This window comes from Pteronotus mesoamericanus, unplaced genomic scaffold (assembly GCF_021234165.1).
Source record: "Pteronotus mesoamericanus isolate MK-2021 breed Mesoamerican mustached bat unplaced genomic scaffold, CSHL_Meso_final contig_169, whole genome shotgun sequence".
Taxonomy (NCBI): domain Eukaryota; kingdom Metazoa; phylum Chordata; class Mammalia; order Chiroptera; family Mormoopidae; genus Pteronotus; species Pteronotus mesoamericanus.
In genome coordinates this window covers 4547805-4561150 of record NW_026555068.1, presented here as the reverse complement: position 1 = coordinate 4561150, position 13346 = coordinate 4547805, and the positions used below count along the sequence as shown (strand labels likewise).

The window sequence follows — 13346 nt, the reverse complement described above, 5'->3', positions numbered from 1 at the left end:
TTCGTAAGCACTCTATAAATGCAGCTGTTATTATTTCTGATTTCCTTTAATATTTTTCCCTGCTTTAGTAAATATACCAACACACACATCTCCTTTGTCTGCTAATATATGCCGCAGACCACAGAAACTATTGTAAAAGACCTTATTCTAATGCCAAGTAGGTAGGAGATGGAGGATAAATCTTAGGGTCGAGAGCTTCTCTCAATTTCTCAACGTCGCTGGGCCTGAAGCTGCACATCAGTGCTACACTACTAGATTTTTTCCCTTTTCTTTATTTGTTTTAAGTGGGGAGACAAGGCTGTCACTTCTAAGGGGTACAGTTGTGATTTATCATCCTTGATAACGAGCCATGGACCTGCAGACCCGGGGAGTAGTACGAGCACAGGAGGCCAATGGCCGTTCTTGTAAAGAGTCCCTAAATCAATCCTATCGCGGGCGTGGGAAACTCCAGCTAGTTAGAAGTCTAGGAAGCAGGGTCAAGTTCACCCCAGGAGGGCTGGGGTGTGGAAAACCCCATCACGTCTGTCCTGGAAACCTGCTTCAGGTGGAATTTAGTAAAGAGAACTCTGGCATATCAGGACTTGTTTTAGGGCTGTTCTCTATCTCTGAGAGCACAACCTGTACAATTTCGAATGACATTGTCTAGATGATCCATCCCATGTCAGTCAGCTGGGCGCCGGGTCCCCAGCGCATCGCCCGTGGTTGTGCGAACGCTGTCGGCAGGCAGCAAAAGTGGCCTGGGCCAGCACCCCCTGCGGCCCCTTTAAGGGAGGGTCGGGGGCTCACGTGATCAGTGACGCCAAAGCAGGAAGTGTTTGAGGAAGCTGCGCTCGGCTGGCAGGTTTAAGATTCCCGCATTTTAATGTATTCGGGGTGGTACCAGAGCCCCCAGTTTTGCCGCCCTAGCCCCCGCACCCCCCGTCCCGTGTCCCCGCCGACAGGTGAGTCCTCAGGCGGGCGTGGGCCGCCGGGCACCGGGGCCCCAGTGCCACCTGCCGACCCCCTGTGTCCCTTGCCCAGGCGTGTATGCACCTCCCGCCTCACTTGAGGCTCCTGAAGAAAGTTCTGTGGAGTTTAAAAGTCGGGGGATTCTGGGCGTGGAAGCGCTTCTCTTTTGCATTTGGAATGGGGAGGCCCAGGAGAACAGCCCCAGTCGGGGCGGTTCCAGGTGGCTGCTTCCAGGTGGGTGGCTTTTGGGAGAGAGCTGTGATTCATTTGGACTGTGTGAAGACACGCGTGACCATGGGGAAAGTCAAAGAGATTCTGCTCCTGCCACCGTGGGCAGAATGGCAGGGCAGGGCTCCCCTTGCTGAAGTTCAGGCTGGGGGTCCCTTTTCGGGGTCCCTTTTCGAGGTCCCGGGGTGTGGGGCGTCATCTCCTCTGAGTGACTTTCCTCCCTGCCTGCGGGCACAGTGCCTAGGGTGGGGGTGGGGAAAAGTGATTAAGACAAAATTTGTTACCAAAACCAAAATACAAACCAAACTTTCATATAAAATGAAAACCAGCTCAGTTTTTTCTTCTCTTACACTGAAGGGCTATGGTATCTGTTACCTTCTCCATTTCCTTGAGTTACATTTTTTCTTACCCTTACCCTTTGTACCCCACCCCAAATTGCTTACAGAGTTAGCACAGCATCAGCATGAGCTGGTCACCTTCCCTGCCAACTCAGACATGTGGGGCCTGGGAAATGAAAGAACGACTTGGGACAGGGGGATTTGGCAACGTCATCCGATGGCACAATCAGGTAGGGGCTCTGTGCAGCTGGGAGGAGCGGTGGCCCACGGAGGGGGTGGGGTGGGGGGGCTGGGGAAGAAGGCCACCCTGTCACTGCCTCTATCGCACCATGTGCCGGATGGATGAGTGGGGCTCACCTTTGCCTTGGGCTTCTCAGAAGAGAGTGGGAAAGGGGGACTGAGAAGGGGGGCTTCAGGGCTGCTAAGCTGACTCTAGGTGAGTGGTCTCCAAACTTTACTGATTATGCCACCTAAATAAGTAGTAAAAAGTTTTGAGCTTTCAGCCTCAGTTATATATATTTTAAATTACATTGCGAACCTATGCTAACATTAGGCTATGATCTACTAAATATATTGTGTACTAACTATATCACATGTTATAAAACATACAAGTAGAAGCATTTAAATGATGGGAATAATGAAATATTTTAAAATGTCTTCCCAATGTTTACAATAGTTCACAGCACAACATACACAGATGCATGTGAAAGAGAATTATCGTTAAGGACCTTGGATGAAAATCCCTATTTGAAATAATTTTTATAATTTTGAATTATTTGGACTGATTTCTTTTTAGATCTGATTAGCTCCTCATTATTTTTTATTACTTATGTATTTGACATGAGTTTTTCACACTAGAAGTGTTAGTTCTTACATCTTTCTATTTGTGCAGGTGTTACATGTACTGAAATTCTTTTTAAGCCACTCAACCATTTCATGAGAGTAACTAAAAACTATAGAATGCACCCCAGCTGGTGTTCAGTGGGTTGAATGCTGGCCTGCAAACCGAAAGGTCGCTGGTTCGATTCCCAGTCAGGGCACATGCCTGGGTTGTGGGCCTGGTCTGCAGTTGGGGGCATTCGCGAAGCAATCAATAGATGTATCTCTCACACATTGATGTTTCTCTCCCTCTCTTTCTCCTGCACTTCCCCTCTCTCTAAAAATAAAAAAAATAAAATCTTTAAAAATAATTATAGAATGCAACCTATAATTCTAACTAAGTGGAGCACATGTAACCTGCAGCTTGTTCCCATAGGTCATGTCCACCCTTGCCTATGAAATGCCTTTTTTCTTCAAGGTACCTCAAGTACCAGAAGTGGCAAGTGACCTTTTGACACATGGTTTGGCGAGAGTACCATATAGTTAATATCAGAAAAGTTTAATTTCTTTTTTTATTTTCTTGGATTCTAGTCTGTGTAACCCCTGGTTTGCATATACCCACTTTGGAGACCACTGCTCTAGGGAATCCTCACTTACCATTTGCTTCCTAATCCAGAATTCAGACCCAGTGAAGTCCTTGAAGGAAAGCGCCTGCTTTTTAGCCAAGGGCTGCAGAGCACCTTTTTGGGTTGAAGGATGGCAAATTGTGCACCCCTTCCTAGAGCCTGGCTGCAGCGAGCAGGGAAAGCCATTGAGGCTATGGGCTAGCCGGCACTGTATTCTGCACTGTAGTGACACTCTCACACTCGGCTGGTAAACTGTGGTTTCAGCAAACTCCATACCTGGCTAAGGGGGACGTAGTGATGGCTCAAATCCTGGTCAGAGCATAAACAGGGGCCTCACATTGCAACAAAAGAGCCAGATTATTCTATAGCCCCACATATACCTGGGCTGGGCTGCATCTAAACAGGCCAGGGCTTTTAGAGTCTTGACTATGGCAAACATCTTGTTGTAGCTGAACTAGAGACATCTTGGTTTCCTTCAAAAGAGTCTTTTTGTCCAAATGTGCCTTGTTCATCATCTCTAGCTCAAAATGCCCTCTATCTGCTCTCTGGGTTTAGAAAGCTATTTTCACGCTGAATTTTGTTTCTGGCTTCATATATGTGGGCCTAGGAGAGTGTGTGTGTGTGTGTGTGTGTGTGTAGTACTCTTCTAGAATTATTATTTTCAAGTTCCTTCCCTTGCTCAAAAACCTTAACTTGTTTTTATCTTTAGAAAGCCAAAAGCCAAACTCTCCTTCATCCTGCTCTGCAGCCTGGCCTCCCCCTGTCTTTCTAGAACTACTGCCCTTTCTTGGCTCCCAACAGGTTTGTCAGCTGGGCCTGCCCTGGGACAAGTCTCTCTCCCCTGGACAGCTTGATCTAAGGTCTACCCATTCTCCCAGCATCAACTCTCAACCGTCTCCTCTGTAAACTCACCATGGACCCTTAGTTCTGTGGGAATGAGTTCTTCCATTGAATGCCGTCTGCTCTCTCATTTGACATGCTTTGTAAAATGCCTTGCTGTCTGTCTGTAGGAGTGTGTCTTGTCCAGGCTGTAAGTTCCTGGTCAGCCAGGGCTCTGTCTGGCTTTGGGTTTCTCTCAGTTGCCCCATACCAACTGTCTTTATGTTATCCATGCACAAAATCATTCATTTAGTCAGTCCATAAATACTGTCTATTAGGGACACAATGGTGATTAAAACCCTTTTGTTTTTTGATAAAGACCTTTTGGAAAAGAGAAAGAGCCATTAGTCAATAATTATAAATGTAAACTCCCAAGTATGGTAAGTATGGCACGGGAGAGGGGCCCAGTGCAAGGAGACCTTATAACGGGTCGGGGGAGGCTTTCCTCAGGACGTGGCGCTTCAGCAGAGACCTGAGGGCTTGACGGAAATTGTTTGGGCAGGAAATGTGGGAAGAGAGTTCCAGGCTGAGGGGAGCAGCCTGTTCAGAGCCCCTGTGAAGGGGCTGGTCAAGGCAGCTTGGTGGGACTAAAAAGCCAGTGTGACTGGAAGGAAGGGTGACAGGGAGCGGGTGCCAGGGAGGCTGAAGCGGGGACGGTGAGAGTCGGGCGCTGCTGAGGAGGTTTGCTGTGTTCCGGGGAGCGACAGGAAGCTGTTGAAGGGGGTCTGCTCTGAGGGCAGAATCAGACTGGAAGGGGCCCAAGCAGTGGTGCAGTGGGAAATCAACTTTAAAAAAGAAAAGAAAAAACATATGCCCTGATTGGTAGTCGTTTCCAATTTCCACAGAGTAACTACTCCCACCAGGGCTTATTTGAAGACACTGAGAGTTTAACAGACACTTTTCACTGAATTCCTAAATATTTAACAGTCAGGTCTGAGGAGCTGGTAGCAGGACTCCACTGGCACTGCCCTGCCATGTGGGGACACCAGTCGTGTGGCTTTGGGAGTAGTCCAGGTGAGAGAGTGGGCAGGGCTGATGGTGGCGGAGATGGAGAGAAGTCGGCAGATTAAAGAGCTATTTTAGGGGTGAACTTGACCGGTCAGAGAAAGCGGAGGGCACGAGGGAGTGGGAGGAGTCGAGTGTTCACAAATACCTAGTGAACGCTTGCGGTGAGTCTGGCTCAGCCCGGAAGTCCTCCACTATCCTCCTGGGTTCTTCCTCAGTTGGAGAAACCTGTAGAACTGCTTTAAGTGCTTAGGGGAGGTTCTTTAATCAGTGTTTGGGATCAGAACAGGAGCATTGTGTTGTCTGGTGGTTACCCCTTTGTTCAGAGCCTCCTGAAGAGAGCAGCTAGGATAGGGTGGTGTCATTTTACTTAACTCCATGAGGTATAATGATTATACTGACCCTAATCATGCACTTTTCCTAATCCTCCATGTACTTTATCTTGTCTGCAAAAGAGACTGTTTTTTATCACAAGAGAAATTGCATAAAAGAGCCTAAGCATTGGTATCCTTAGTCAGATAAGTGATGCCTAACAGTAGACCCACTGTTTATTGAGAACCTACTACAAGCCAGCATTGGGCTAGGTGTTTTACATGCTTTATTTCCAATCTACACAGTAACACTAGAAAGAAGTACTCTGCTGTGGTCTTTAATCCCATTTTATAGCCGAAAGGTTAAGTCGCCTACTCTGAGGCTAAGCTAATAAGTGAAGGAGTTGGAATCTGAACCTAGATCCGTTCGAACCTCATCCTCATGCTTTCTCCACTGCAGCTTCTCTGCCATGAGGGAGTCCAAGGTGGGGGACACCCCTAGGACATTATCAGTTCTCCACTCTCAGTCTAAACCATTTTGAAGTAGTTAGGAGAAAATCCTCCTTTAGAGGACAGAATATATGTCTTCCTTTCTTAACGGAGAACTCTAAAATGGTATTTCCCATTGAGGGAGGGCAGTGTATCAGTGATCCCACCGCTGTTTGCCTGAGGTTTTTATAGTCTTACCAAGCATGGGCCTTGGCAGTCCGTGCTGTTTTGGCACTCCCTTAAACCTTCAGCCCAAGGGTCGGCACTGCCTAGCTAGGCTGATAATTTCAGTAACATCTTTGTTAAATAGAAAGGAAGAAGAAAAAGAGATAACCTGAGTGACCTCAGCCTGCAGCACCTTGTGGGAAAAAGAGGGAAAAAAAATACTTGACTCGCAGCCACACAACGCTGGGTTCAAATCCTGGCTCTCCTATTGCCAGCGTTGTGGTTTTGGGCCACAACCTCCTCTGTGGGTTTTCAGGATGCTAAGATATTGATCACCCCAGTTCTGGGCCAGACATGGGCAGCTGCTCTCTGGAAGCATCTGGAAAAGTTCTAGGATGCCTTGTAAATATATTCTCTGTGTACTTTGACGCGAAAGGGTCTGGGAAGCACCGTCTTGGGTCCCAAAGGATGCTTGTCTGAGGATTAAATGAGGTAATGTATGCACTGGGCTATTATAAAGATATGAAAAGTAAGGTATTAACCATTCCTCTATGAAGTAGTGCTGGCTTTCACTTGCTCCCTCACTGAAGAAGACTAAGCTCACTTCAGCTTATCTGTGTGTTTTGAAGTCTTAATGATTTTAGTCAGTTCACTAAGAATTTATTGAGCACTGACCTAAGCGCCGTCACGGCTCCTTCATGGGGAAAAAAGGCATGACCTTGTCCTTAATGTGCTTCTGCTCTCATCAAGGAGAGAAAATGAATACTTAGGAATATCTCAAGTATGTCTGCATGGAAGCACCAAATTGCGTGGAAATAATAATGGCTACTATTTGTCCAGAGTGTTGTGTGCCTGCAGGTCTAGGTGCTCTATCCTTATCTATCTATATCCATATCTATCCTTGACTCCTTGGAAAAGAGTGAAGCTTCTTGAGGAAATGGAACTTAAGCAGGATCTTGAAAGGAAGTAGACTGTAGATAGTCTGGCAGGAGAAGAGAAAGCATTTCAAATGGGTAGAGTCACATCTACACAGGACGACAGAAAGGAAGCGATACCACTGTAATTTACTCAAGGCTCACTGTGTATCAGACACTACATCTCATGTTAACTGACAACACCGGAAGGGGTAGAGTCATCTCCATCTTGTGGATAAAGGCCCAGAGGCTTAAGTAATGGGCTCATTGTCACATTTACCAGGTGAAGGATGAGGGACTTACACCCTGACCTACTTCACCTTCCAGCCCCGTGATGACTTTGGAGGCCACTGTGTCCATTGGGTGTTTATACTGAACAAAGTGGGTTGAAGTCAGAGCCCTCTCAGTGTAGACTGGCCAATGCTGTTGAGTCAGGGTTGAAGCTGCAGCCAGACCCTGGACCTTTTGCCTCTCAGACCTGGGCTCTGTCCCTAGGATCTCTCTGGGCCCAGCTTTGCACCTTCTTTCTTAATTATTCATTTCTGGAGGGCAGGGCCTGAGGAGGAAAAAGGAGGTTATTACTAAATGCCCCCTTATACCACAGTGGCCTGTTGGATGATTGCCGTAGTAACAAGAGACTGGGCTTTCTGTGCCAAGCATTTGAGTGTACTTTTCTGACTTCCTGTGAGTTTCCCCTGATCATTAAAAGAGGGCTAACTCTGGGAAGCTGGCCAGGTCCTATGTAAACCAACCTTCCAGATCACTTGTACCGTGGCAACTGTCGACAGCTCTCAGAAGTCTGAGGATGTGTCTCCCCGCCTCCCACTTCCTACACTTTATAATACACTCACATTTATGCACAAGTTTTATATTTTCATGTACAAAAAATGAAGAATTGTAGAGACTCTTAATGACCTTCGTAATGAACTACATCCAACATAGATTACATTCTTGGACCCATCTCCATTTCTCAAAATACAAATTGATTTTAAATTTTGTCCCACATAAGAAGTCCAGTTACTGGAAGCTGGATAGTGAGATGGCACGGGCCAAGTCTAGGATGCCACAGAACTGAGCCAAGACTAGGTAGCACCAGGCCAAATAAAGAAAGTCATCCACTGCCATCTGAGTTTCATTAATGGTAAAGAACATGCTCCCCAGGGTTTCATAAACAGTATTCATAGTCTGTTTCTATACTGTTTCATTGAATTTTGCTTTCTAGAGGAGGGGTGTTTTAAGCTATAAGAAGTCAGTGTTTGGGTTTATGTTTCAAATGAAGCATTACTTACAGACAAACCAGAATGTTTTAGACTATTTCCTAAGGTCCACTGTGTAAGAATAGTTTGTGTGTCTATATCTGTATGGGGCATCCCCAGGTCTAGGGAGTTAGGGTTTCCCCTATAACTTTAGGATTAAGCTGAACTGTTCACAAATGGAAAGTCAGTTTTGCTCTTTATGCCCAGTTATTCCAGTGTTCATATTACTAAATTCACTCTTTAGTTTGAGTTTGGATATTGAGGCCAATATCAAATCTTTGATCTTTAATATTAATCTTCAATATACAAGTCTCTCCCTGGATTCTGGGTTGGGGCAGATGACAAGTGTGTTACTGTTAGTCCAATGTTTGTGTTGAGCAGAAGACTACAATTATCTACAACTATCCAATATATAGGTAGAAAGAGTACCTAAAGTATTTTCTAAGTCACTTAGTAAATCTACCTTTTGGGTTTGATTTATCAGTCATTTTTAAGAAGGAAGCATACTATTTGTGGTAGGTAGAATAATGGCCCCTACCAAAGATGTCTGCATTCTGATTTCCTGAACCTGTGGATATATGAAGTTACATGGCAAAGAGGGATTAAGATTATAGATGAAATTAAAGCCACTAATCAGTTGACTTTAGATGGAAAGATTATCCTGGATTGGATGAGGGGGGTAAGAGAATCTCTAAGTGATGCAATGTGACAGACTTAACTGGTCATTGTTGGCTTTGAGGATGGAGGGAGGGCCCTGGAGCCAAGGAACGCAGGCATCTTCTGTCTCGAAGCTGGAAAAGGCAAGGAAACGCGTTCTTCCCTAGAGCCCCCAGAAAGGCACGTGGCCCTGCTGACATTGCGATTTTAGTCCATTAAGACCTGTGCTAAACTTCTGATCTCCAGAACTTTAGGGAAATAAAGTTGTGTTAAGCCACCGAGTTTGTGGCAGTTTGTTATAGCAGCCATAGAAAAGAAACACACTCGTCAGTGAATTGAAGTTAAAATAGGCGTACATTTTAAAATGCCTTGGTTTAAACTCTCAGAGTCATTCTGAAGTAACAAACCATGAGGGTCTTCTGGGAAACTCTTGCTTATAAGTCTGCCCATAAAAACATCATGTGCTGAGTGGACACTGTCAGCAGTGTTGCCTCGCTCTGCAGCTTGGCCCGTCGGTCTTCTCTCACTTGGAGAGCTCTGCATTCCGCAGCCTGAGCTTCTGTGGGGACCCCCTCTGCCTGGAAGCAGGTATCGATAACGGCACATGAGAGCTGCGCTTGATGAAGTTGCTAGAGAACTGGGCAAAATTGTGAGTCTGAACATGAATAGGAAATGAACCTTGAAACCAAATTATTATTTTTTAGCAGGTTTTATTTATTTATTTTTACTGAGGGGGAGGGAGAGGGAAAGGGAGGGGAGCATAGGTGTGCAGAGAAACATCGATTGGTTGCCTCTCACATGTCCTCAACTGGGGACTTGGCCTGCAACCCAGGTATGTGCCCTGACTGGGAATCAAACCTGTGACCTTCCCATTTGGTTTGCAGGACAGTTCTCAATCCACTGAGCCACACCAGCCAGGGCTTGAAACCAAATTCAAATCAGTTTAAGAACAGACAGGAATTTGGAAGTACATGGTGTAGAGGGTATAACATTTTGTGAAATGTAATTAAGTCTGTACATTGATTGAAGAAATGGTATTCTTTTGACACGTTTCCTAGGAGGACTTCTACCCAAGTTTACGTGGACAACCGTACTAATTGGTTCAATGGAAACAATGTGCAATTTTTGAACATCTTCAGAGAGAGCTTTGGAAATCTAGGCAAAGATCAAGAATCTATTAGCAAAGTATGCAAATGATACTAACGGCAGAACCTGGTTATCAACGCCTGCTGCTGTGGGCTGCACCAGGGACTCTGCTGTCACAAAAGTAGGCACGTGGCTACAGCATGGGCGAGCCTTAGCAGCATGCTAAGTGAAAGATGCCATCACAGAAGACCACACATTATATGATTCCATTTATACGAAATGTCCAGAACAGGCAAAGCTATAGAGACAGAAAGGAGATTGGTAGTTGCCTAGGGCTGGAGGCGTTGGCAGTAAAAAGAGGAGTAACTGCTGATGGGCGTGGGGTTTCTTTGGGGGATGATGAACATGTTCTAAAATCTATTGTGGTTTTGGTTGCACTGCTCTGAATATACCCCAAACTATTCAATTGTATACTTTAAATAGATGAATTATAGGATGTATGCATTATATCTCAGTAGAGCTGCTAAAAAAAAAAGGTAGATGTGTGAGGTAACTGTGCGATGGTGAGCTTAACCACAGCAGTGTTGGGATTTGGTAAAAGCAACTTCGGAGAGTATCTTAGAGGTGTTGTAAGTATCTGTTTTCTGGCATTGGAGCTGTAAGGGTAAGAGATGCTTCTGTCTTATGTCTGAAGCTTACAGTTTTTGACTGTCAGTTTTAGGGATTGGTTTATTGAGCAGTGATTTAGTGGTCTTGTTAGACAACTTCTGCTCGTGTTTGAAGACACCCATTTTTCCTTTTCTTCCTGGGCAGGCCCTTGTTCCTGTAGGGGTCATGGCTAGTTTAGTGAATGTGTGGCTTTGATGCTGCTCTGCTGCCAGCAGGGCAGCCACATGCACACTGGGAGGTCTTGCCACAATCCTCAATGTGTTCAAGTCTCATTCAGTTCCATTCAGTGCTACATTTATAAGGCTTGTGACTGTTTTCAGTGTGTACTCTATAAAATGAGAAAATGGTGGGATAGGACCTCTGGGATATGCTTCAACTGGGCAACAGTAAGATTTTGGTATGGTTTTGAAATCTCTTCTTGCTGATGGATTACTGTCCCATCCTGCAGGTTGTGGCTCTTTCCTCGGTGCATGTTGCGCCTGGGGCTGTTGGGGAGGTTCTTGCTGTAGGTGCACAGAACGCACAGGGTATTGGGGTAGCTTGCTCACTGACAGCAGGACCAGCTCCGAGGCTGGTGGCCACAAAAGCCACAGCCAGGGGCAGCTGCTGTCCCTCACCAATCCTGGAGGCCGCCATGGAGGTAGAAGCAGTGTAGTGGTGACCCCCACCTTGTGGTGGCTGAAGTGGCCAAGGCTAGACCTGCTGTCCCTGCTGCTGCCCGTGCTGCAGCTTCGGGGCCCTCTGCTTTTACTCTGTCCTCTGTGGCTCCTTGGCGCCGCCTGGAGCACTAATGAAGAGGGAAGAGGTAATGCTCAGGACTCAGGCAGTTAGTTCATTATTCACACAAGTTTTATTTATTGCCTTCACTTCCATTCACAAAAATAAACAACCCTCAGTTAAGGGCGTTATGCTAGTTACTCGAGTAGAGGTTAAAGTGTGTGAGGATAGACAAGATTATAATTTAACAAAGAAAAGAAAAGATAGCTCTATGACCCTATGGAAAATAAGTCTTTGGTAGGTATGTACCGTGGAGGAGTCAGCTGTTTAGAAAGGAGGGCAGGAGCCCCATGCAGTAGGAAGACGGTGCCCGTGAGAGCGTAGACTAGAAAAGCAGGGAGCGGGTGAAACCTAGCTGCAGGGTCAGATGCCTGGGGGGAATCATGGGCAAATGGCTGGGAAGGCAGGTCGGAGCCAGCTTCGGCGGACTTTCAGTGCCAGGAGTGTTAGTGGGCACCTGCTCAGGGCTGGACACTACCAGGGGCTCAGCTTCATGACGGCCCTGAAAGTTGGGCGTCCGTACTCCCATTTTAGAGATGAAGAAACTGAGTCAGACCAAGTGGTCTGCCCAAGGTCACAGAGCTAGTAAATGGCTGAGCTGGAATTTGAATTGGTCTGTCTTCCACTTTCATTCTCTCTGGAGAGATAAAACTCCCTCGAAAGAGAGAAACATGATGAAGAAGAGAAACATGAAACATGAAGAGAATGTGGCATTAACTATTAGGTTGAACCATATGGAAGTGCCAGTTTTGTAGGTCAGAAGGGTCAAGATCCTTGATGTCATATGGTTCAACCTGGTATGACAGCAGTTGGGGTTCAGAGGAATGAGAAATCTGGTGAGCAGGAATGCTCAGCAGAGATCTCGAGGGAGAGGTAGAAACTGCAAGGCCTTGATCTAGATCCTGGATGGATAGAACTAAGGAGAGAGAAAGGCAGGGTGAGAGGTGGGGAGGGTGAAGACTAGTCTGATGGGCTGCAGGTGACGTGGGGATGTCTGTCAGTGGGTGCATATGCTGGCCTCAGGAGCCTTGACCCATGATCCTAGGGAGACAGTTTCAGATTTGGCCAATAGGTTTCTCTGCGTTTGGTCGCTGGTTGTGCTAATGCTTCCCATGTGCTCCCACTGCAGGAAACAGGTGAGCAGATTGCTATCAAACAGTGCCGGCAGGAGCTCAGTCCCCGGAATCGAGAGCGGTGGTGTCTGGAGATCCAGATCATGAGAAGGTGAGGCCTCGGCACACCGGGACCCTGAGCCACTTTGATAGAGCCACCCCTGGGGGAGGTTTGGAGGGGACAAGGGTGCTGCTGTAGCCGAGGGGCCACGGGACATTGAAATGGAACCTGGAGGAAGTCTCACCTGCTCCCTCCTGCTGCTGATCTCAGTCCCTTAGTCAGGATACCAGCCAGACTGTCCAGGTAGGTGACATCTGAGCAGTGGTGGTTAGTGTCCAATACTGGGCCTTGTCAAGGTCTTTTGGTCAGTTTCTTGTGTTGTATTAAGGGATTTTATTTTTATTTATTTTATTTTCTTTTTAAAATTTTTATTTTATTTACTTTTAGAGAGAGGGGAAGGGTGGGAGGAAGAGTGGAGAGAAACATTGATGTGCAAGAGAAATGTTGATTGGTTGCCTTTCGCATGCCTCCAACCAGGGACCTGGCTTGCAAGCCAGGCATGTGCCCTGACTGGGAATCGAACTAGAGACGCTCTTGTTTGTGGGACAGTGCTCAATCCACTGAGCCACACCAGTCAGGGCTATATTAAGGAATTTTAAATAGCCACCCCAGTCAATTTTCCCTGGTTAACAGAAATCATTTTCCCCCTATATTTCTAATTTCAGGGTGACATGTGACTATCTACTGCTGTTAACTTTTGCTGGTATTTGTTCCTCCCATGTGGAGACAGAGCCTGTTAATCCTTAGATGGATGCTGTCCTCCCAAAAACAGTGTCAGCTTGGAAGACCTCAAATAATTGCTACCTGCACGAACCTCTTAAAAAGGGGAGGCATCACTTTGCCTGCATACACACACTCACATGTCTACACATGCACACACACACCATCTCCACTCGAATGATGAGACCGGAAGTCCTTCTACTTTCTCTGCTTTTAGAAGCAGTTTCCAAGTACAATAAGAACTTGATATGGGGCACTCAAAATAAAATTAAGTTATACTTGATGC

The 13346-nt window shown here is 46.3% G+C and overlaps 1 protein-coding gene across 5 annotated transcripts in view; it reads left to right on the top strand.

Annotated features, from left to right (window-relative positions):
- The first annotated feature begins 798 nt into the window (after positions 1-798).
- The window catches only part of IKBKB (inhibitor of nuclear factor kappa B kinase subunit beta), a 49692-nt gene continuing 37144 nt past the window's right edge, over positions 799-13346 (top strand). For 4 of the 5 annotated variants that reach the window (XM_054565959.1, XM_054565958.1, XM_054565957.1 and 1 more), the window contains exons 1-3: positions 799-941; positions 1622-1744; positions 12297-12391. In XM_054565959.1, coding sequence (XP_054421934.1) covers positions 1640-1744; positions 12297-12391 — 200 coding nt within the window. In that variant the 5' untranslated portion in view covers positions 799-941; positions 1622-1639. Of the gene's footprint in view, positions 942-1042; positions 1183-1621; positions 1745-12296; positions 12392-13346 lie in introns of those variants that run through there. The other variant, XM_054565955.1, reaches the window with a different exon arrangement.